The 22,487-nt window shown below is 38.7% G+C and overlaps 1 protein-coding gene across 2 annotated transcripts in view; it reads right to left on the bottom strand.

The window, feature by feature from the left end:
- Positions 1 to 276: 276 nt before the first annotated feature.
- The window catches only part of TXNDC16 (thioredoxin domain containing 16), an 80,878-nt gene continuing 58,667 nt past the window's right edge, over positions 277 to 22,487 (bottom strand). For both annotated transcript variants that reach the window (XM_066276178.1, XM_066276176.1), the window contains 5 exons: positions 20,631 to 20,715; positions 16,149 to 16,287; positions 10,875 to 11,035; positions 7,857 to 8,047; positions 277 to 4,829 (listed from right to left, as the gene is read on the bottom strand). In XM_066276178.1, the coding sequence (XP_066132275.1) occupies positions 4,567 to 4,829; positions 7,857 to 8,047; positions 10,875 to 11,035; positions 16,149 to 16,287; positions 20,631 to 20,715 (839 nt within the window). In that variant the 3' untranslated portion in view covers positions 277 to 4,566. The remainder of the gene's footprint in view (positions 4,830 to 7,856; positions 8,048 to 10,874; positions 11,036 to 16,148; positions 16,288 to 20,630; positions 20,716 to 22,487) is intronic.

Below are 22,487 nucleotides of genomic sequence, written 5' to 3'. Positions count from 1 at the left end.
TGAGACTAAGAGACATGGACAAGAGTGTGGTGGTTACCAAGGGGGGGGGGAGGACATGGGAGGGAGGGAGGGAGAGAGTTAGGGGGAGGGGGAGGGGCACAGAGAACTAGATAGAGGGTGACGGAGGACAATCTGACTTTGGGCGAGGGGTTTGCAACATAATTTGATGACAAAATAATCTAGACATGTTTTCTTTGAATATATGTACCCTGATTTATTAATGTCATCCCATTACCATTAATAAAAATTTATTAAAAAAATATATAAATAAATAAATGTCTCCCTCCAAAGCAAAGGGCTAGCATGCTTAATCCCAATTATCAAATATTGAGATATCCTGAGCTTAGGGTTCCTTCCTTATAATGCAACCCACTGTAGGAAAGGAGTCAGGGAACTAGCACAAATAGTGACACTCTGAGGAATACTCTAACAGTGAGTAATAAAGTCCCCTGTCTCTGACTCAGGAAACTGTGGCAAGCTAACATAATTTGCAGGTGGGGTAAAACCTTAAACTCTTTCAAATTCTTGGTAATTTTTTCTTACTCGTTTTACTGACAGCCTCTGATTCTTTGCCAAAGGTCAAACAGTTCACACTTCCTGTCTTTCTGTGAAAGGACTCGTCCCTCTGGAATTCAGTTCCTTTAGTTGCCTTCTCTGATGGGTATAAGAAAAGTTACAATCTTTTCTTATTGTTAGGATGGGAGTAACATCCTAACAGCTTAAGTGGAAACACAGCTCCAATGGTATACCTATTTGACTACTTTCTATTACCAAAGAAAGACACTTAATGATCTGAAAATTCTTATTGTTCAGCATATAAACATGTTTAGTTTTTAAAAGAAGCATAGTTTGACAAATGAACTCCAGGAATTTTGGAAAAATAGCTCATGGAAAATTTCAACACAAGGGTTGGAAGCAATGGACCAAGGATGTTTACCTTCCAGCAGGTGAGGCAGGAGAGAGTGAAAGAATCTGACTCATAAGGGATGAGATATTATGTCAAATGCACATATATGCACTGGCCAACACGTCACATAGAGAAGTGTTTTTCAACTGCCAGTCCATGGACTGGTGCTGCACAGAGTTAACCACTCTGATGTTGTATGAAGATTACAGAGTCTACACCAACATGAAATTTCTGATGGACTGGCATGGGTCCATGAACCAGTGGTTGAAAAACACTGTTATAGAGGATCAGGGGACATACAGGAAAACTACATTTGGAGATAGGGACAGGGCTCCTAAAGCTCTCAAAAATGGGCAGGAGGATGTAACAGAAAGACCTGAAAAGCACAAGAAGGACAGATGGAAGAACAGCAAGGTGTTGCAAGGACAACCTCTCTGCAGACACACCTTTTCCTCCCTGCCATATTCACTCTCATTTTTTCTGGTTAAGAGGATCTAGATTTCTTTTGTGAAATTTACCTCCTTTACATCATGGAAGTCTGCTTACTCTTCCCCTAATCAACTTTCTCAGGACTCCCTAAATCACAGAAGGTTAGAAAAACATATGGAACTAACTCAACACTGAGCTGTTAGTTTCTGCTACATAAATCCTTGGTTCCTATCTTTTAATTCCTATCTTTGCTTAATTTCTCTTCTAACTCTGTGAATTACAAAATACAGTTGGCCCTCCATCTCCATGGATATTGCATCCAGAGTCAACCAACCATGGATCAAAAAAATTTTTTTAAACCGAGAAAGTTCCAAAAAACAAAACTTGAATCTGCCATATGCCAAGCACTATACTAAATCCACATGGGTAGGCATGCCTTGCTCTAGCCTAATTGCAAATACAGTGGTACCTTGAGATATGAACAGACCAACATATGAATTTGTAAGATACAAGCTGTGACTCGGTCCGTATTTTTGTTCGAGATCTGAGCGAAATTCTGAGATACGAGTTGTGATTCAGGAAGCTGCCGCTAGTTGGCGCACGGGTCCAGTATCGGCAGTTTGATATACGAGTTGACTGACTTACGAGCTCGGTTACAGAACAAATTAAATTCGTATCTCAAGGTACCACTGTATAAGTTATATGCAAATACTAAGCTATTTTATATACAGGACTTGAGCATCCTTGAATTTTGATATCTGACGGGAGGGGTTCCTTTTGGATACTAAGGGACAGCTATATTCCCATTCTGCTTAAGTTAACCAGGGTTGAATCAGTGTTGCTTGCAACCAAAGAAACCCAACTGATACAGGGTAGGTAATCCAATAGAAAGTGTGACGAAGGCCAAAGAAAGCTTTTGAAGGTAATCTGAAATACAGATACTTTTAAAAAATTGTTAAAAAGAACATACATTAATAACTGTCATAATTGTTGCCTAAAGTACAATGACTAATCAGTTTCATGTTTCTTTGTGCTTGTAGTTGATTAGTATTCTCTTTTTCTTCTCTTTTTTAAAATTGATTTTAGAGAGAAAGGAAGAGAGAGAGAGAGAGGCAGGAACATCAATCACTTCCTGTATGTGCCCTGACCAGGGATCAAACCTGCTACTTCTGCGCTTCAGGAAGATGCCCTAACCAACCGAGCCATCGGGCCAAGGCTAATCAGCATTTTCTAATGGTTAGGCTGACAATGTTCTATTACTACTAACTATATCTAGAGTTTACCCTCACATCTTCCATGTGAGAAATAAAAACAAATGAGAATGAACTGAAATAGTACACGTTACATGCTACAGGAGAAAATCGAGGAGGGAGCACTGACCTACATTACAACAAAATATATGCACTTACTGAAATTTAGCTGTTTATGAATTTATGTTTAAATTCCAGTTATGAAAGTCATTTATACTCGGCGCAAAATAAACCAAGTAGATATTACAATAAGAAACACAGTGGAGCACCAAATAGGATGGTTTCAACAAATGTCCTGAAAAATGCACAAAGCCAAAATAAGACAAACTACTATGAACAGATAAACCTGACAAGTGCTGTTGAAATAAAAAAAAATATATTTTTTTTTTGGTTAATTTCTCCTCATTATATAAAAAAGGTCCAATGGCCCAGGGAGACTAATTGATTTGTCCAAAGCTTACAAGGGTAGATTTCACACATGATCCAGATGAAGGAGCCTCTCTCTCTCTGAAAAGAATGACAGAATATTGATTTCTATTCAATCTGAAATTTAGCAATAGAACTGTAGAAATAAAAAAAAGGTTTTAAGGCCTGACCAGGTGGTGGTGCAGTAGATAAGAGCGTTGCACTGGGACATGGAGGACTCAGGTTCAAGACCCCAAGGTTGCCAGCTTGAGCGCGGGCTCATCTGGTTTGAGCAAAGCTCACCAGCTTGGACCCAAGGTCGCTAGCTCGAGCAAGGGGTTACTCGGTCTGCTGTAGTCCCCCAGTCAAGGCACATATGAGAAATCAATCAATGGACAACTAAGGAACCACAAAAAAGAATTGATGTTTCTCATCTCTCTCTCTTCCTGTCTGTCTGTCCCTCTCTCTGACTCTCCCTGTCTCTGCCACAAAAAAAAAACTTTTAAGATTTTTTTTTTACATATATATTTTATATATGAGAATTATATATAAGGATTGTCACATATTCTATTATATAATATACCTCTCTATATAGAATATATAATATACCTAACACAATATATATTATATATAATATATATATACTGTATATTGCATTCTGAGTCCTTTTTAGGTTTATCTCATTACATTTTTAAAATATTGTAAAAAGAATTTATAATATAAGGTTGTATCTAGATAATAATTAGTATCAGACCACCTAATATTTAATATACAAAATTTTTCAAAGCAGCAAATTGAGTAGAACCAGAAAATTCAGGAAGCCCAGTCTGCCACAGATTAATTTAGCACAGGGTTACTCAGCCCTGGCACTAATGAATGACATTTGGACAGGATAATTCCTATTGTGGAGGCTGTCCACTCTATTGTAGAGTGTTTAACAGCAACCCCAGGCCTCTACTCACTAAAGGACAGTAACAACCCTAATCAAAAATATCTGTTAATGTTGCCAAAGTACCCTGGGGAGCAAAACTGCTCCCTTGTTAAGAAACACTAGTTTTAATGTCATGACAACAAAACAAATACAACTGTCAACTGTGGGGAGTCCCCTATGATTAACTAGAGTTACATTTTACTTCATAATATATCAGGCTAGAACTAAGTTAAATTAATTATACCAGTTTTTGTCTAGAGCTGAGCTGATGCAGTAGTTACTAGCCACATGTAGCTACTGAGCACTAGAAATGTGGTTTCTCCAAAGTGAGATTTGAAATAAGTATACAATAGGCACTTGATATGGAAACAAAGTAAAATATCTCATTTTTATGTTCACTGAACTATTTTATATATTATTAAAATTAATTTTACTTCCTTGGTTTTACTTTTTTTAATGTGGCTACTGAAAAATTCTAAATTACCTACATGGCTCACGTTGTATTTCTGATGAACAACACTAGTCTAGAAACTTGAAATAACTTAGTATTATTTTTTAATGAAATGAATCCTTCAGTCTATCAAATAAGCCAAAAGACTTTGAAAGCTTTCCATGGCCCTATAAAATTAGCGCACTCTTGAGCATCATAACTCTTCATTATCAGGCCGAGATGACTTTTCTGCTTTAAATACATTACTTCTATTCCAATGCTTTATTCTCAATGTTTCAGTCGGTTCTTTTCTTACTGAGCTATCTCCATGGTGCTCTTTATTGTTCTCCTGAATATCAGTCTCTTTCTCGCAATTGCGGCCTTTCCCTGGGGGATGCTGAGACACTGCAGCGTCCATCATATGTAGAAAATTGTAAGCAGGAAGAGGGGGTTTCCATTCCTGAGCAGGCAAAGTTGCTAGAAAGAAAGATACATTCAAGAGTTAAAGATGAACAGATTTTAAAAATCACATAAATATACTAGAAAATGTTTTATTTTGAAAAATATATTGGTAGAAGTAAAGACTTTATGAGTTTTTACTTACCTACGCAAAACTATTTTTTTTTTACTACATTAAGAAACTTGATACTTTTATCATTACTAGCCATTTTTATTTTTCATATTTGCAAGCTATTACGTATATTCTAAATACAAGTTAGCGCTAATAGGAAGAAAATTAAAAGTCCATAATCTCGCTGCCAGTTAGTACTGTTGAGGTGTTAGAAAACAACACGTTTATGAGATCACGATACAAACAGGTACAAGTTAAAATGAAAAAAATTTTTGATTCTTTCCCTAACACTGTCTTTATCCCAAAGAATTGGAACTGTTTCTTACCCCTGTAACAGTGGTCAGCAAACCGGGGCTCACCAGCCACATGGGGCTCTTTGTCCCCCTGAGTGCGGCTCTTCCCCAAAATACCACGTGCGGGCGTGCAGGTACGCGCAGGGGTGTAGGCAGGTCGGGCGATGGGAGACACGGCGCAGGAGGGCCGTGGGATATGCAGCATGGGGGAGGAGCGCGCGATTCATGCATGAGCTGAGTGAGCCAGTCAGTCAGCAGTCTCACTGTGCAGTGGTTAGTGCTAGTCGTGTCCGCCAATTGAGTGTGGGTGACAAAAGTACCTGCTCGAAGCATAAAGTTACCTGTATTTTTCCAACCAGCTGCAAATCCTACAGGTATTTTTGTCATCAATTTAAGAATTGTAATTATTTTGTGTTGGTGGCTTTATTATTATAAAATGAAACATTTTTTTAGGTACCCTGTCTGACATCAGATTAAGGACATTTTTAGCAAAGCCCAGTTTAGGAGTACCCTAATGAAGTTAATAACAATGTACCTGCTTATATTATACAGTTTAAGTTTAAAAAATACGGTTCTCAAAATAAATTTTAATCGTTGTACTGTTGATATTTGGCTCTGCTAACTAATGAGTTTGCCGACCACTGCCCTGTACCATTTGGCTACAATGAAGAAATCAGAGATGAGTGATAATCACGAAAAGGCCTCTTTCCAGGTTATAACTTAAACAAAATAATCAATATAATTAATTTTTCACATTTTCTAGGATAGTATTAAAACTAAAATTATCTCAGAAAATTTACTTAAAATATCATCTAAAAGTCCCTAGACTGGCCAAAAGAATTTTGAAAATAACCAAGTTGGAGGAATCAAATTTCCCAATTTGAAACCTATTCAATACAAGAAAGCTGCAGTATTGAAGACAGTGTGGCACTGTCATTGAGGCACCTGAGTACCGGGCAGACACAAACCATGTACCTCCATGTTCAGAGCAGCATCAGTCATATTAGTCAAAAGTGGACACAAATCAAATGCCTGTAAATTAATGAATGGAGAAACAAAACTGGTAGATCCACACAATGGAGCATTTCATCCATAAAAAGGAATAACTATTGATTCATGCTATAACATGGAAGATCCTTGAAAACCTATGCTAAGTGATTATATCTATGTGAAATATCCAGATTAGGCAAATTCATAAAGACAAATGAGTGCTTGTCAGGAAATGGAAGGAGGGAAGAATGGGGAGTGACTGCTAATGGGTACAGGATTTCTTTTTGGGGTGATGAAAATATTACAGAATTCAACAGTAGTAATGGTTGCACACCCTTGTGAATATACTAAAAACCACTGAATTGTAGGCATTAAAGGGGGAAATTTTATGGTATGTGAATTATATTTCAATATAAAAATACCATCTCTAGGCTACTTAAACCGAATCGTTAAGTTGAAATGCCTAACTTAATAGAAATGAAGCAGACCCCCTGAGAAGAACAGGTGTGCTACAACAGAACGTATTAAATTCAAGTATCTGATTAAATATACATGAATATGTATAATTCACACTATGCATGCTGGCTGAGAGACAATATAACACTGCCCGGAATTTGTACACCAGAACCGTGTGTGTGTGTATACATATACATAAACACTCATATATTTCAGGATTCTATCATGCAATAGTGCCAAAATATTAAAATATTATAATATAGAATATTTGGTATCCAATAATAAAGTCCCTGGATAGCATCTTGGGAGACCTTTCATTACATCAAAGTTCACACTATTTCCTCAATATACTAATTATCTAGGTTATTACATGTTAACTTATTTAAATTATAGCAACAGGCCTGTTGTTATCATACTGCATAGAAATGAACATATATATATATATCTATACCACAAGTATAAATTCACATGTTTTAGAAAAGCAGAAACTACTGCATGTCATAAACCAGCATCATAAATGCTAAGCCAAGATCTACTTTCTTGTGGTTCAAAATTCTGGCTCTGGAATAAAAAAGATCCAGGTTGGAATTCAAGCTTCCTCATTTACTAGTTAATTATATAACTTTTAACTAGTTATTTAACTCTTCTACAGGTTATAATACTTCATATGACTCTTGTGAGAATTAAATAAGATAATGCATGTGAATAACTTAGCATTCTTTTCCCCCCCTTTTTTTCTAGCCATTTTTTTTTTAAGAGAGATGAGAGAGAGAGAGAAAGGCAAGGAACTAGGGAGGAGCAGAAAGCATCAACTCATAGTTGCTTCTCAAATGTGCCTTGACCAGGCAAGCCCATGGTTTCAAACTGGCAACTTCAGCATTACAGTTCCGACACATTACCTACTGTACCACCACAGGCCAAGCAACTTAGCATTGTTATTACTAGACATCTACTAATTGAATGCAGCTAGTAAGCATTCAGTAAACGTTTGCTGTTATGATTAAATTAATAGAATGGTACTTATTTTCTGTGGGTAATAATACCACATAGGTGTGCTATCACCATATTCCTATTTAGGATATTTATAAAGATTACAATTCAACTAATTCTAGCATTCATTAGTTATCATCCAAGTTTAAAAATCTATGAAACAAAAAACATAATGATATGTGTTTGACAAAAGAGAAAACTTACTGATAGGGCTTACTAGTCCTGCTTCTAATTTCTTAAGCCACAATAATAGGTTCTGTTTGGTTATAGCCTGGTCTGAAGGAAATGCAAATACTTGGCCACCTGAATGCAGATTCACTACAACAAGAAGAGGAAGGGGAGGTAGATGATCAAAATACACCTGCAAGATTCTTCTCCCCACAGGAGTGTTCTTTCTACAAAAGAGAGTAATTAAACATGTTAATTAGTATTTATTTCTGTAACAAAATAATGAAAATAAACAGTTTTTGGAACATTAACCTTCTAATTTAGAATCAAGACAGTAAGTTATAAAGACAGTATTTTATGAAAAAATGTCCTAAAAACCGAGGTCTATAACTATGTAACTATGTATTAGTAAACAGTCTTTTTTCAAACATTTTTTTTAATTTTATTAATGATTTTAGAGAAATAGGAAGAGAGAGAGAGAGGAAGAGAGAAGGAGGGAGAAACATTGACTCGTTCCATTTATTTATACATTCATTGGTTAACTCTTGTATGTGCCCTGACTGAGGATCAAACCTGCAACCTTGGCGTATCAGGACAATGCTCTAACCCAATGGTTGGCAAACTCATTACTCAACAGAGCCAAATATCAACAGTACTACGATTGAAATTTCTTTCAAGAGCCAAATTTTTTAAACTTAAACTATATAGGTAGGTACATTGTTATTAACTTCATTAAGGTACTCCTAAGTTGGCCTTTGCTAAAAACGTCCTCAATCTGATTGAGCCGCATGTGGCTCGCGAGCCACGGTTTGCCGACCACTGCTCTAACCAATTGAGCTATTCAGCCAGGGCAGTATCAGTCTTAAAAAGTTTCTTTTAAGATGGGGCACTGTGTTTCACTTAGGAGGAAAAAAGGCAACTGAGGAGAGTTTTAGTGAAAAATAAGCATAGTCCAAAGGCTTGACAATTTCAGCTTAACAATCAATAGGTTCCTTCCAAACTTCAGCCAAGTATCCAATCACATAACAGTTCAAAAATGAAATGGTTACAAACAATAAAATACAAGATACTTATATACTTCCTTTTACAAAGTAACTAAAGAACTCATACAGCCCTGGCCGGTTGGCTCAGCGGTAGAGCGTCGGCCTGGCATGCAGGGGACCCGGGTTCGATTCCCGGCCAGGGCACATAGGAGAAGCGCCCATTTGCTTCTCCACCCCCCCCCTTCCTCTCTGTCTCTCTCTTCCCCTCCCGCAGCCAACGCTCCATTGGAGCAGAGATGGCCCAGGCGCTGGGGATGGCTCCTTGGCCTCTGCCCCAGGCACTAAAGTGGCTCTGGTCGCGGCAGAGTGACGCCTCCGGAGGGGCAGAGCATTGCCCCCTGGTGGGCAGAGCGTTGCCCCTGGTGGGCAGAGCGTTGCCCCTGGTGGGCGTGCCGGGTGGGTCCCGGTCGGGCGCATGTGGGAGTCTGTCTGACTGTCTCTCCCCGTTTCCAGCTTCAGAAAAATACAAAAAAAAAAAAAAAGAACTCATACAACTCAAAGAAAAAACCCTCAAAACAATCCAATTTAATAATGGGCAGAAGAATTGGTTAAACATTTTTGAAAGGAGACATAGAAAGGCCAAAAGGTATATGAAAAGATGCTCGACATCACTAATCATCGCAGAAATGCATGATGAGCCATCCCCTTCCATGCGTTAGAATGGCCATTATCAAAAAGACAAGAGATAACAGGTATTGGTGAGGATATAAATAAAAGGAAATCCTTATGCACTGCTGGTAGGGATGTAAATTGGTGCAATGGCAAACAGTATGAAGGTTTCTCAAATAATTAAAAATAAAACTACTATATAATCCAGCAATCCCAGTTCTGGGTATGTATTAAAAAAAAATAAAAACAGGATATCAAAGGAAATATCTGCACTATTATATCTATTGTAGCATTATGAATGAATAAGTAAGATGCCTGACCAGGCGGTGGTGCAGTGGATAGAGCATTGGACTGGGATGCGGAGGACCCGTGTTGGAGACCTCGAGGTCCCAGCTTGAGCGCAGGCTCATCAGGTTTGAGCAAGGCTCACCAGCTTGAGCCCAAGGTCGCTTGCTCGAGCAAGGGGTCACTCTTGGTCTGCTGAAGCCCCCCGGGTCAAAGCACATATGAGAAATCAATCAATGGACAACTAAGGACTCGCAACGAAGAATTGATGTTTCTCATCTCTCTCCCTTCCTGTCTGTCTGTCCCTATCTGTCCCTCTCTCTGAGTCTCTGTCTCTGCCACAAAAATAAATAAATAAATAAATAAATAAATAAATAAATAAATAAATGTGGTGTGTAACATATGTAAACACACATGCACACATAATGTAATATTATTCAGCGATGGGAAAGAAGAAAAGTCTGCTATTTGCTACAGCATGGATGGATCTTGAGAGCATTATGCTAAGTGGAATAAGTCAAGCAAAGACAAATACTGCACAGAATCACTTAGATGTGGAATAAAAAAACAAAAGTCAAATTCATAGAAACAGTAGAAAAGTGGTTGCCAGGGAATCAATATTAGGGAAAATAAAGAGAGGATGCTAAAAGAGTACAAATGTTCAGAGTACATGGTGGCTAGAGTTGATAACACTATACTGTATAATTGAAATTTACTAGGCGAGTCAAATGTTCTCAATCACCCCCAATTTAAATATGTGTGTGCATATAAATAGGTGAGGTGATGGATGTGTTAATTGACTAGATGGAGAATCCTTTAACAATGTATACAATATATCAAATCATCACAATGTAACTAGAAATATCTTACAATTTTGTCTTAAAATAGCTGAAAAAAAAACCAGAAAAAAATTACTGTAGTATGGAACTTGATCTAAAATAAGGTCATTTTAGATCATCTAAGAGAGTTTAGTTACTAAAATACCATGATGACATACATTGGTCCCAAAATATTAATTCCAAAGGTAGAGTTAGAGAGTTTCATTTCCTAATGAAAATGTAACAATTATATACTTTCTTTACCTTTTACATTTATTAAAAGATAAAAATATACTCACAGATTTAACCAACAAGGGATAACTGAATCCAAGTGTTTCTCTTTTACCAGTGTCGATACTGCTTTTTGATACTGTGGGTTCATGCTGCCATCACTGAATAAAATTAGTAATGGTTTCTGAAGCCTTAAATAAGTGGGAAGGTTTTCCACAGTGATTTCTGGCTGTTAAAAAGGAGAATGATGATGATGCATAAAACAGAAAATAATGTTCAAATCACTCTTGTAATTTTAGTTTGTAAAATGTAATTCAAACATATTACCATATAAGAGATAGGCTATACTACTATTAACTATAAATCTCAAGAGTTATTTTTTATTTAAGCCTACTTTATCTTAGTAAAATTATTCTCAAAATAAAAGTACTAATAGAATTTAAAAATAACTTAAAGGAGCATCCTATTTCACAAGGATGTAACATGCTTAATGATTTCTTATGCTAAAATCTGGACCAGAGTGGACAATGTACATGTGGCAGAGAAAACACTCAGATCTTTCTCTAACATAAAATTTCTGAAAAAAAATTAAGCTGAGCTTCAGAGATATAACTTTTAATACTTATGATTAGTTGAAATAAAAATAAGATCTCACTTTGTTTCAGTATTACAGATTTTTAGCATAATTAAAGTAACAAAAAATATATTAAAACAAACAGTCTCCTGTCTTTTGGGTTTAAAATAACAAAAAACTATAAGAAGAAACCTTACCCTCTTATTCTTTATTAATTAAGAGAATAACTATTTTTATATATTTATAAAGGACAATGTGTAATAAGAACTGGAAAGAGCATCAAACAATATTAACATATTTAGAATTAAAAATAGCAATGACCTTTTTTTTTTTTACAGAGACAGAGACAGAGTCAGAGAGAGGGATAGATAGGGACAGACAGACAAGAACGGAGAGAGATGAGAAGCATCAATTATCAGTTTTTCGTTGCGACACCTTGGTTGTTCATTGATTGCTTTCTCTATGTGCCTTGACCGTGGGCCTTTAGCAGACCAAGTAACCCCTTGCTCGAGCCAGCGACCTTGAGTCCAAGCTGGTGACCTCGGGGTCTCGAACCTGGGTCCTTCCACATCCTAGTCCGACGCTCTATCCACTGCGCCACCGCCTGGTCAGGCAGCAATGACTTAAAATATTAAAGACTTTACCATTTTTCATTTTTCATTCCACATCTATTATTTCATCATCTGGATTTACCTACAAGCTAGATTAAATCATCCTCTATCAGATAAAGAATGTCCAGGGGACCCAGGAGGAAACCAATGGAGAGAAAATGACTCGCCACAGCCACTCAGCTAATAGGAAGAAGATCTGAAACTAGCACCAGCTCCACATTTCAATGGATCACACTAGAAATCCAGATGAACAACTTATAGTTTTCACTATGCCAACAACTTCAGAACACAGAACAGGTTCATCATCCTCAAACATCAAAATCTGGCATGTACTTTTCTCTATTTAGTTTTCAAAGCCACTTTCCTCTGCCAATTCTCATTTTTCTTCAAATTCCCTCTTTTTCACACTCAAAATCACTTCTCACACCTTCCTTTTTCATGACTTAAGTCTTCAATCCCTTCTTCTCCAAATTCCCCTACGTTGTCTTCTTGTGTTAAATGTCATCTTTATCTTGTACAGGAGTTACACGCCTTTTGTAAAACCTACAGATCTTTTCAGGCCAACAGATCTCACTCTGAACAGATTGAAAACATTCAGTGGGATGGAGCCACCACCTCTCATCTCAAACACCTGAGAACTACAAAATTAAAGATGTTATGCTGGGTATTGGTCAAACAGAATCAGATACTCTCCCTGCTCTCAAAGAGTGCATACTTCAGAGGAGGAGACAGGTCTACAATCTGCTGTGATCCAATAAACAATTCAATGTATGACAACCAGGGTTTCAAAATAAAGCTAAAAAAAAGGGTAGTGGAGATTGTGGATGACATAATTAACAGTTTTCTGTTTCTTCCTACCCCTCTATACCCTTCCTCTTTCTCTTTTTTTTTCCCCCTATAGTTAACAGTTTTGATTGCTACTGAGAGACTAAGGAAAAACAGAAAAGGTCATCAAGTGTGGGAACTGGAAGGTGACCTTTAGCTATTTGAGTATATAAGAGGCTATAATTGTGTGAGTTCTGTTACTCTTATTCCTTGTAAAATCATAAAAAAGAAACTTGATGTATCCACAAAAAACACTAAACATACAGTTATCGTGTTTTTCATTTTCGGGCATTATTAACCTTCAAGTTTACTAAAATAAAAAATTGACACCATATAAAAATATTTACTATCTGTTCATTCACTACTCTTCCTCTCCAGATCAAAGAACCAGTCTTCCTAGTACCTATGCGCAGGCCTGACGATGAGACTTAAACCTCTAACACAGAGCAGTTTGTGGAAATTTAATAACCACTTGAGGGTTTTTTAATTTACAGAAACATCATAAACCAAAAGCAAAATAATTTTTTTATTATAGGTGTTCAGTATTTAGTAGAACACTGCAAACCAAAACACTGTAAGCTGAAATACTGCCACGATGCTTATCATGTTTGCCTAAACTATAAACAGATTTTAACAGTTAAGTTTGCCTTAAATTTCCCAGCCTGAAAGATTATAATCTTAAAGAAACAAATTGATACTAATTTTTATTTTATCTGTTAGGCAAAACGAGTAAAACAATACAAACCTTCTGTTGAGCAAAACAGGAATAAGTATCAGAAGCTTTAAAAATGTGCCCATCCTTTGGAAGAGAAATTCAAATTCTATAAATATACCTAAGTATATAACCATGGAGACACCTAAAGACTAGCTATAAGGATGGTCCCTAAGTGAAAAAACAAACAAACTAAAGACAACTTAAACATTCATCAACAACAACAAAAAACTAATGAGCCTGACCAGGCCATGGCGTAGTAGATGGAGCGTCAGACTGGGACGCAGAGGACCCAGGTTTAAAACCCCGAGGTCACCAGCTTGAGTGCAAGTTCATCTGACTTGAGCATAGGCTCACCAGCTTGAGCACGGGGTCACTGGCTTGAGCATGGGATCATAGACATAACCCCATGGTTTCTGGCTTGAGCCCAAAGGTTGGTGGCTTGAAGCCAAGGTCGCTGGCTTGAGCCCAAGGTCCCTGGCTTGAGCAAGGGGTCACTCACTCTGCTGTAGCCCCCCAGGACAAGGCACATCTGAGAAAGCAATTAACGAACAACGAAGGTGCCGCAGCGAAGAATGGACGCTTCTTCTCTCTCTCTCTTCTTATCTGTCTGTCCCTATCTATCCCTCTCCCTGCTGTCTCTCTGTCAAAAAACCCCCAATTAATTAAATACATTGTGAAGAAAAAGGAACCCTCATCCACTGTTGGTGGGAATGTAAAGTAGTACAACCATTATGGAAGAAAGTATGGTGGTTCCTCAAAAAACTGAAAATAGAACTACCTTATGACCCAGCAATCCCTCTACTGGGTATATACCCCAAAAACTCAGAAACATTGATACGTAAAGACACATGCAGCCCCATGTTTATTGCAGCATTGTTCACAGTGGCCAGGACATGGAAACAACCAAAAAGCCCGTCAATAGATGACTGGATAAAGAAGATGTGGCACATATACACTATGGAATACTACTCAGCCATAAGAAATGATGATATTGGAACTTTTACAGCAAAATGGTGGGATCTTGATAACATGATACGAAGCGAAATAAGTAAATCAGAAAAAACCAGGAACTGCATTATTCCATACGTAGGTGGGACATAAAAGTGAAACTAAGAGACATTGATAAGAGTGTGGTGGTTACGTGGGAGAGGGAGAAAAGGGAGAGGGAAAGGGGGAGGGGGAGGGGCACAAAGAAAACTAGATAGAAAGTGACAGAGGACAATCTGACTTTGGGTGATGGGTACGCAACATAATTGAATGACAAGATAACCTGGACTTGTTATCTTTGAATATATGTATCCTGACTTATTGATGTCACCCCATTAAAAAAATAAAATTATTAAAAAAAAACCCCAATTAATTAAATACATTGTGGGTTTTCTAGTACAACAGATTATTATACATACATTAAAAACCAATATGTCTCACTTTATTTCTTGATGACAATATCCCTTAATATACAAAAAGACAAATATATATATACAAATGGAATTTTTTAAAGTCTGGGCTAATATATCACCATATTTAAACTTGGTTAAAGGGGTTATGGTTCATTCTAAATTTCTTCTTTATGGTTTTCTGTATTATCTGGAAAAAAATAAAGGCTTATAATAATTCCAAAAATATTACTTATGTAATTGCTAAAGAAATATTCACTTAATAATATGTTATTAAAGATAAAACTAAAAAAAAGGAAGAATAGAGATAAAACTTACTTTAGTAAATAATTTAGAAAATTACATCTTAAAAATATTAATAATTTGATTAATTATAACCTGTAACTTTTATTTTATTCCTTTTAATGAGGGAACAGAATCAAGGTAACAAAAATATTTAGTTATTGAGGCTACAGTCTTTATTTGAGCCTAAAATGTACTGTCATTTAGATCATCACAACATAAAAAGAAGGTATTTGTTCAGTATTTACAGATGATAAAGTGCTCATGTCACTTTATAATTGTAGAAAAGATAAATTTATAATAATCTAGTTATGCTCAATATAAATGCAAAACAACTGAAATCAAGAAATGTAGATTACATCTCTTGTGCCACTGAATCCACTATTATACAAAGCACTGAAAAAGGCCTTTCATAAGTCAGTATTTTGTTCTAAAACTGTATAAATAATAAAAAATACCAGCTAACACTTGTTGAATGTTTACCAGAGGCCAAACACTGAATGCAAATCTCACTTAGTCCTTACAATAACCCCCTGTAGGTGCTACTATTGCTTACATTATACACTTGTGGAAACTGAGACTTGGAGAAGTTAACATAGTGCCAGTGAGGAATTGAGCAGGGATTTGAAGCTGAGCAGTCTGACTCTCTGGAATCCATGTGCTTTATATCAGGTTTTAGCCTAGATTAAGTACTTCAACTGGCCATCAGCTACACTAGTCTCAGCAATAAAAACAATCCAAGACGTGTAAACTTTTGGCAGTGGACCAGAGCTTTATGCACAGTGACTGAACAATAAAACAGAGCGACCCAGTGAATCCTCAGCTCACAAACACCCTATGCCAACAAAAGCTGGAAAACCACATATTGAAATAAACTATTTTTAACTGATCTAGATATCCTTATTTCAAATAATAACCTTGTTATAAAATATACTCACAAATGTCTCCAGTAGTGCGTTTGTTATTATTTCAACTATTTTTTGCACATGGGTGTTAGCTAATGGAATGCTCTCTACTTTGTCTTCTTTGTGTCTGGCAAGCAGCAGGGCTGGAATAGTTGCAGTATACTTATTTGACCTATGAAGAAATATATATATTTAATTTGTGTGTGTGTGTGTGTGACAGAGACAGAGAGAGAGAGAGACAGAAAGAGGGACAGATAGGAAGGAAGAGATGAGAAGCATCAATTCTTCGTTGCAGCACCTTAGTTGTTCATTGATTGCTTTCTCATATGTGCCTTTGCCAAGAGGCTAGAGCAGAGAGAGTGACCCCTTGCTCAAGCCAGCAACCTTGGGCTCAAGCCAGTGACCCCGTGCTCAAGCTGGTGAGCCAGCGCTCAAGTTGGTGAGCCTCCACTCAAGCCAACGACCTTAGGGTTTTGAACCTGGGTCCTCTGCATCCCAGTCCGATACTCTAGCCCAGGGGTCAGGAACCATTTTGGCTGAGAGAGCCATGAACGCCACATGTGGGGTTTTTTTTGTTTGTTTGTTTTTTTGTATTTTTTCTGAAACTGGAAACGGGGAGAGACAGTCAGACAGTCTCCAGCATGCGCCCGACTGGGATCCACCCGGCATACCCACCAGGGGCGACACTCTGTCCACCAGGGGGCGATGCTCTGCCCCTCCGGGGCGTCACTCTGCGGCGACCAGAGCCACTCTAGTGCCTGGGGCAGAGGCCAAGGAGCCATCCCCAGCGCCCGGGCCATCTTTGCTCCAATGGAGCCTCGGCTGTGGAAGGGGAAGAGAGAGACAGAGAGGAAGAAGGGGGTGGGGGTGGAGAAGCAAATGGACGCTTCTCCTGTGTGCCCTGGCCGGGAATCGAACCCGGGTCCCCCACACGCCAGGCCGACGCTCTACCGCTAAGCCAACCAGCCAGGGCGCCACATGTTTTAAAATGCAATTCCGTGAGAGCCATACAATGACCTGTATACATTAGGCATTATCCAATAAAAATTTGGTGTTGTCCCGGAAGACAGCTGTGATTGGTTCCAGCCACCTGCAACCATGAACAGGAGCGGTAGGAAATGAATGGATTATAATACATGAGAATGTTTTATATTTTCAATGTTGTTATTTTTTTTATTAAATATTTGTCTGCGAGCCAGATGCAGCCATCAAAAGAGCCACATGTGGCTCACAAGCCATAGGTTCCTGACCTCTGCTCTATCCACTTGTGCCACCGCCTGGTCAGGCTAGACTTTTCAATTGAACTATATAGCAAGTCATCAAAAACAAACAGTGAGGACAAAAGATCACAGTGGAAGGCAGCAAATGGGAAGCCCTACTACCAAGGAATAAATGAACTCAATTTATAGGCCAAATTTACCTTCTGTAGCCTTGACAACATCAAGTAAAAGAAAGCAACAGATAATAATCTATGCAGTTATTTTTCTAGACAATTTACTCATCAAGAAAATGTCTAGGCCCTGGCTGTTTGGCTCAGTGGATAGAGCATCAGCCCTGCATGTGGACGTCCCAAGTTTGATCCCTGGTCAGGACACACATGAAGAGTGACCATCTGCTTCTCTCCCTCTTTCTCTTCCCCTTCTTTTTCTCTTCCCCTCTCGCAGATAGTAGCTCGACTGGTTCAAGTGTCAGCTGCAGGTGATAAGAATGGCTCGATTGATTCAAGTTATCATCTCCAGACAGGGGTTGCCAGGTGGATCCTGGTCAGGGTGCATGTGGGACTCTGCCTCCCTATCTCCTTTCTTTCTCTCACTTAAAAAAAAAAAATGAAAGAAAATGTCTAAATAGGATTAGGAACACACTGAATGGTTCTCAAACTTTCTGGACTGCTCACTGTACTGTCAAGCAAGGAGATACGCATTTACTAGAAACCTACTATTTTCAGGCACTACACCAAATGCTTTCAGTTAAGTTTTCCTTTAAGCTTCAGAAGAGCCCTACAAAGCAGGCACTATCACTCCCATCTTACCAAAGAGGAAACAAGGACTCAAGAGTGATAAACAGCAGAAGGTATTCAAACCGAGGTACTCTAGACACAGTCTGTTTTTTCTCCACTGAAACAGAGCCCAAACCAGCTCCGTCTTCCACTACTGCTGCCAACTACACCTAAAAGAAAATCACTAAGTAAAAGAGAAAAAGATGCTTTGTGTGAAATTACCAGTGATACAGTCACATTCCTATCATGTAAAAACTTACTTTAGGCTAGAACAAAGTCAAGAGGTCAGTCTTCAGATTACCTGCCAAACCTTCTCAGTTGACCACGTGGTTATAAACAAAACACACCCTCAGAATGACTAGTCCAGCATTTTGGGCCATAGTTAAATGCACAAAGATGGCAGAGAAACAGATAGTAGGTGACTGTCCATGTGTTAGGTGAGTAGGTTTCATGTTTCCTAAAGATCTGGAGTTCAGTATACTTTGAAATTACTGATTTTGCTTGACCTGTGGTGGCACAGTAGATAAAGTAGAAAGCTGAGGTCGATGGTTCGAAACCCTCGGCTTGCCTGGTCAAGGCACACGTGGGAAACAAATAGGGGTTGATGCTTCCTGTTCCACCCTCCCCTTCTCTCTCCCTCCTCTCTATAAAATGAGTAAATAGCCCTGGCCGGTTGGCTCAGCGGTAGAGCGTCGGCCTAGCGTGCGGAGGACCCGGGTTCGATTCCCAGCCAGGGCACACAGGAGAAGCGCCCATTTGCTTCTCCACCCCTCCGCCGCGCTTTCCTCTCTGTCTCTCTCTTCCCCTCCCGCAGCTAAGGCTCCATTGGAGCAGAGATGGCCTGGGCGCTGGGGATGGCTCTGTGGCCTCTGCCTCAGGCGCTAGAGTAGCTCTGGTCGCAATATGGCGACGCCCAGGACGGGCAGAGCATCGCCCCCTGGTGGGCAGAGCGTCGCCCCTGGTGGGCGTGCCGGGTGGATCCCGGTCGGGCGCATGCGGGAGTCTGTCTGACTGTCTCTCCCCGTTTCCAGCTTCAGAAAAATGAAAAAAAAAAAAAAAAAAAAAAAGAGTAAATAAAATCTTTATAAAAAGTTACTAATTTCATGGATAGAACAGGAGCTTTATCATCAAGAGCACATGTTACCAGTGTACAGCATGAAAGATTTAAGGTCAGAAATCACAATTAGAAATATGAGGCCCTGGCTGGTTGGCTCAGCGGTAGAGTGTCAGCCTGGCATGTGGAAGTCCCAGGTTTGATTCCCAGTCAGGGCACACAGGAGAAGCAACCATCTGCTTCTCCACCCCTTCCTCACCTCCCCCTTTCCTCTCTCTCTCTTTCTTCTCCTGCAGCAGCCATGGCTCGATTGGTTTGAGCATGCTGGCACTGGGTGCTGATGATGGCTCCATGGAGTCTCTGCCTCAGGCTCTAAAAAAGCTCAGTTGTGAGCATGGCCCCAGATGGGCAGAGCATCATCTCACACAGGGCTTGCTGGGTATATCCAAGTCGGGGCACATATGGAAGCCTATCTCCCCTCATCTCACTTGGAAAAGACAAAAATTAAAACAAAAGAAATATGATAGTCAGAAGGTAAGAAAGACAAATTATTGGGCTCAACAATTCCACTTGCACTTGAAAATGAGCCATTATAGGCCCTGGCCAGCTCGCTCAGTGGTAGAGCGTCAGCCTGGTGCATGGAAGTCCTGGGTTTGATTCCCTGCCAGGGCACACAGGAGAAGTGCCCATCTGCTTCTCCAACCTTCCCCATCTCCTTTCTCTCTATCTCTCTTCCCCTCCTGTAGCCAAGGCTCCATTAGAGCAAAGCTGGCCTATGCCTCAAGCGCTAAAATGCCTCCAATTGCAATGGAGCAACAGCCCAGATGGTCAGAGCATCACCCCCTGGTCGGCATGCCGGGTGGATCCCGGTTGGATGCATGCAGGAGTCTGTCCACTTCTCACTTCAGAAAAATAAAAAAATTAAAAAAAAAGAAAGAAAAGAAAATGAGCCATTATGCAGAATGTGATCATCTCAAATTTTCAGGTTAGTCTTTCATTCAGAAACAATTGAAATACTTGGTAGTTCACAGGAGCCCCAAATTATACAAATAAAGCAACTTAAGGCTTTAAAAAGTACTAATTAAATGTATGTTAGCAGTAACTCAAAATTAGGTAGAATTATCAGGTATAGTTACATCAATTAAAACTCTGGGAGAAATCTGAAAAAACTTTGATTTTTATTTATATCTTGATAGCAAATCAAAACCCACACACTCAAGAATTAAAATCCCCCCCCAAAAAACATGACAACTCCAAAGAATCAAAATTGCAGGTAATAGAACCCAGAGCCTAAATAAAATAGTACTTAAAAATTCTAAATAGCTAAGTGGTACTTTCCATATCTTCCTAGAAGGAAATTAAAAATCGTTATGTTGCTGCCCTATCTTTTTAGCCAACTGTGTAAAGACAATTTATTATTTTGCAAACTTCCTCCTCCCTAAAATTAGAAGACCAATAAACTTACAGTATTGAGACATCTTCTTCAGAATAAATTCCAGTGATAACACATCCTTTCAGGTATTTTCCTGCTTCAGTGAAATCTTCTTTTGCTAAAAACACATAGATAAGACAAAAAATTGAAACCTTTAAAATTATATGTGCTATTCAACTGAAGAATAGATTTATAAATGAGAGTGCTTTGTTATTATAAACATTTAAGTGCAGACCTTATATAACTTAGTAGTTATAAAATAAATGTGTTCTTTTTTTTTTCTTTTGTATTTTTCTGAAGCTGGAAACGGGGAGGCAGTCAGACAGACTCCCGCATGCGCCCGACAGGGATCCACCCGGCACGCCCACCAGGGGGCGATGCTCTGCCCTTCCGGGGCGTTGCTCTGTCGCGACCAGAGCCACTCTAGCACCTGGGGCAGAGGCCAAGGAGCCATCCCCAGCACCCAGGCCATCTTTTGCTCCAATGGAGCCTCGGCTGCGGGAGGAGAAGAGAGAGACAGAGAGGAAGGAGAGGGGGAAGGGTGGAGAAGCAGATGGGCGCCTCTCCTGTGTGCCCTGGCCGGGAATCAAACCCGGGACTTCCGCACGCCAGGCCGACGCTCTACCACTGAGCCAACCGGCCAGGGCCAAATGTGTTCTTTTTATGACAGTTGATTACTGAGAAATGTAAACTAATGTACTGCAACTATGGTTCCCTAAACAAATGTATTCCAAATTTATAAGATTTATAGCACTCTAATCCTACAGATTTACTGAATAAATATTTGTTGCTTTTCAAAGTTGACTCTTAAGGCACAGTAAATGAAGACAACTCTCCTATATGTAGCTTGGAAAGAGAAACAAGTATATGTAATGATAAACACATTATAATAACAAAATCTAAAAGAACTTGTATGCATAGTCCTTAATAGAAGACTGGAAATTCTAGTCCTCTAATAGTGTCTATGTTGGGGTTCTGCAGTTAAAAGAGATTTGTGTCTTCTATTTTACTTCTTATATTTTCTGCAATCTGTTTTTGTTACTTTTAAACTGATTAATTTGTCAGTTTTTTCTCATTTGTTAGTAGACAGATATTCAGAATTATAACTATTATTATCTATAAATTTATGAATACATTTTCATAAATCATAGCATATCACATAGCATTTCATATGTAACAGCATATGTTAATGACTACCTGATGACTAAGAAGCCAATCTGAATTAGACAGTTGTAGGCAAATGAGAAAAGAACAAAGATGGACTTATATAAATGACATATTCTTGCCAAATGGAGGCTAAATAGTAGTGCAGCTTGCTGCATGAAACGTACATTGTAGTTCAAATACAAAAACAATGCTGGAAGATTTGAGTCATAAAGCACTACCCATATGGGCATGCTGAACCCAAAAGGCCTGTACCTTAGCATACATACAGCACAATCTTCAGGCCGTGAGCATCAACACCATTAACATCAGGTAACCACAAGACTATTTTCTTTAAAAAGGATGCATACTTTCCACAAGATTAAGAAACACTATAGGAAACCAAACTTCCAGAGTGGCACAGTCAGCCAGTTGGAAGCACTGAGAGCTCATTTATAATCATTATTTTAATAAGAAACTAGTAATCCATGAAAATATTTTCTTTAGCCTGGGCTACAAACAATTCATAGGAAAACCAAGCTATTAGAAAGGACTGAGTGACTAGACTTTCATTCTAAGAGAAGACAAGGATAAATTCTGGTCAATGACTGATTATGATTTAAAGCAATAACATAATGGAAGTGTTTCTGTTTCTTCTTTTTGTTTTTGAAAAGTAACACTGGAAATTATACTGATATTCCCATAAATTTCCAAATACAGGGGCCTCTCCACTCATGAATGTGTTTC

Source organism: Saccopteryx bilineata, chromosome 4, assembly GCF_036850765.1.
Source record: "Saccopteryx bilineata isolate mSacBil1 chromosome 4, mSacBil1_pri_phased_curated, whole genome shotgun sequence".
Lineage (NCBI taxonomy): Eukaryota > Metazoa > Chordata > Mammalia > Chiroptera > Emballonuridae > Saccopteryx > Saccopteryx bilineata.
Note: the sequence above shows the minus strand (reverse complement) of the source record. Positions and strands in the feature narration are given on the sequence as shown.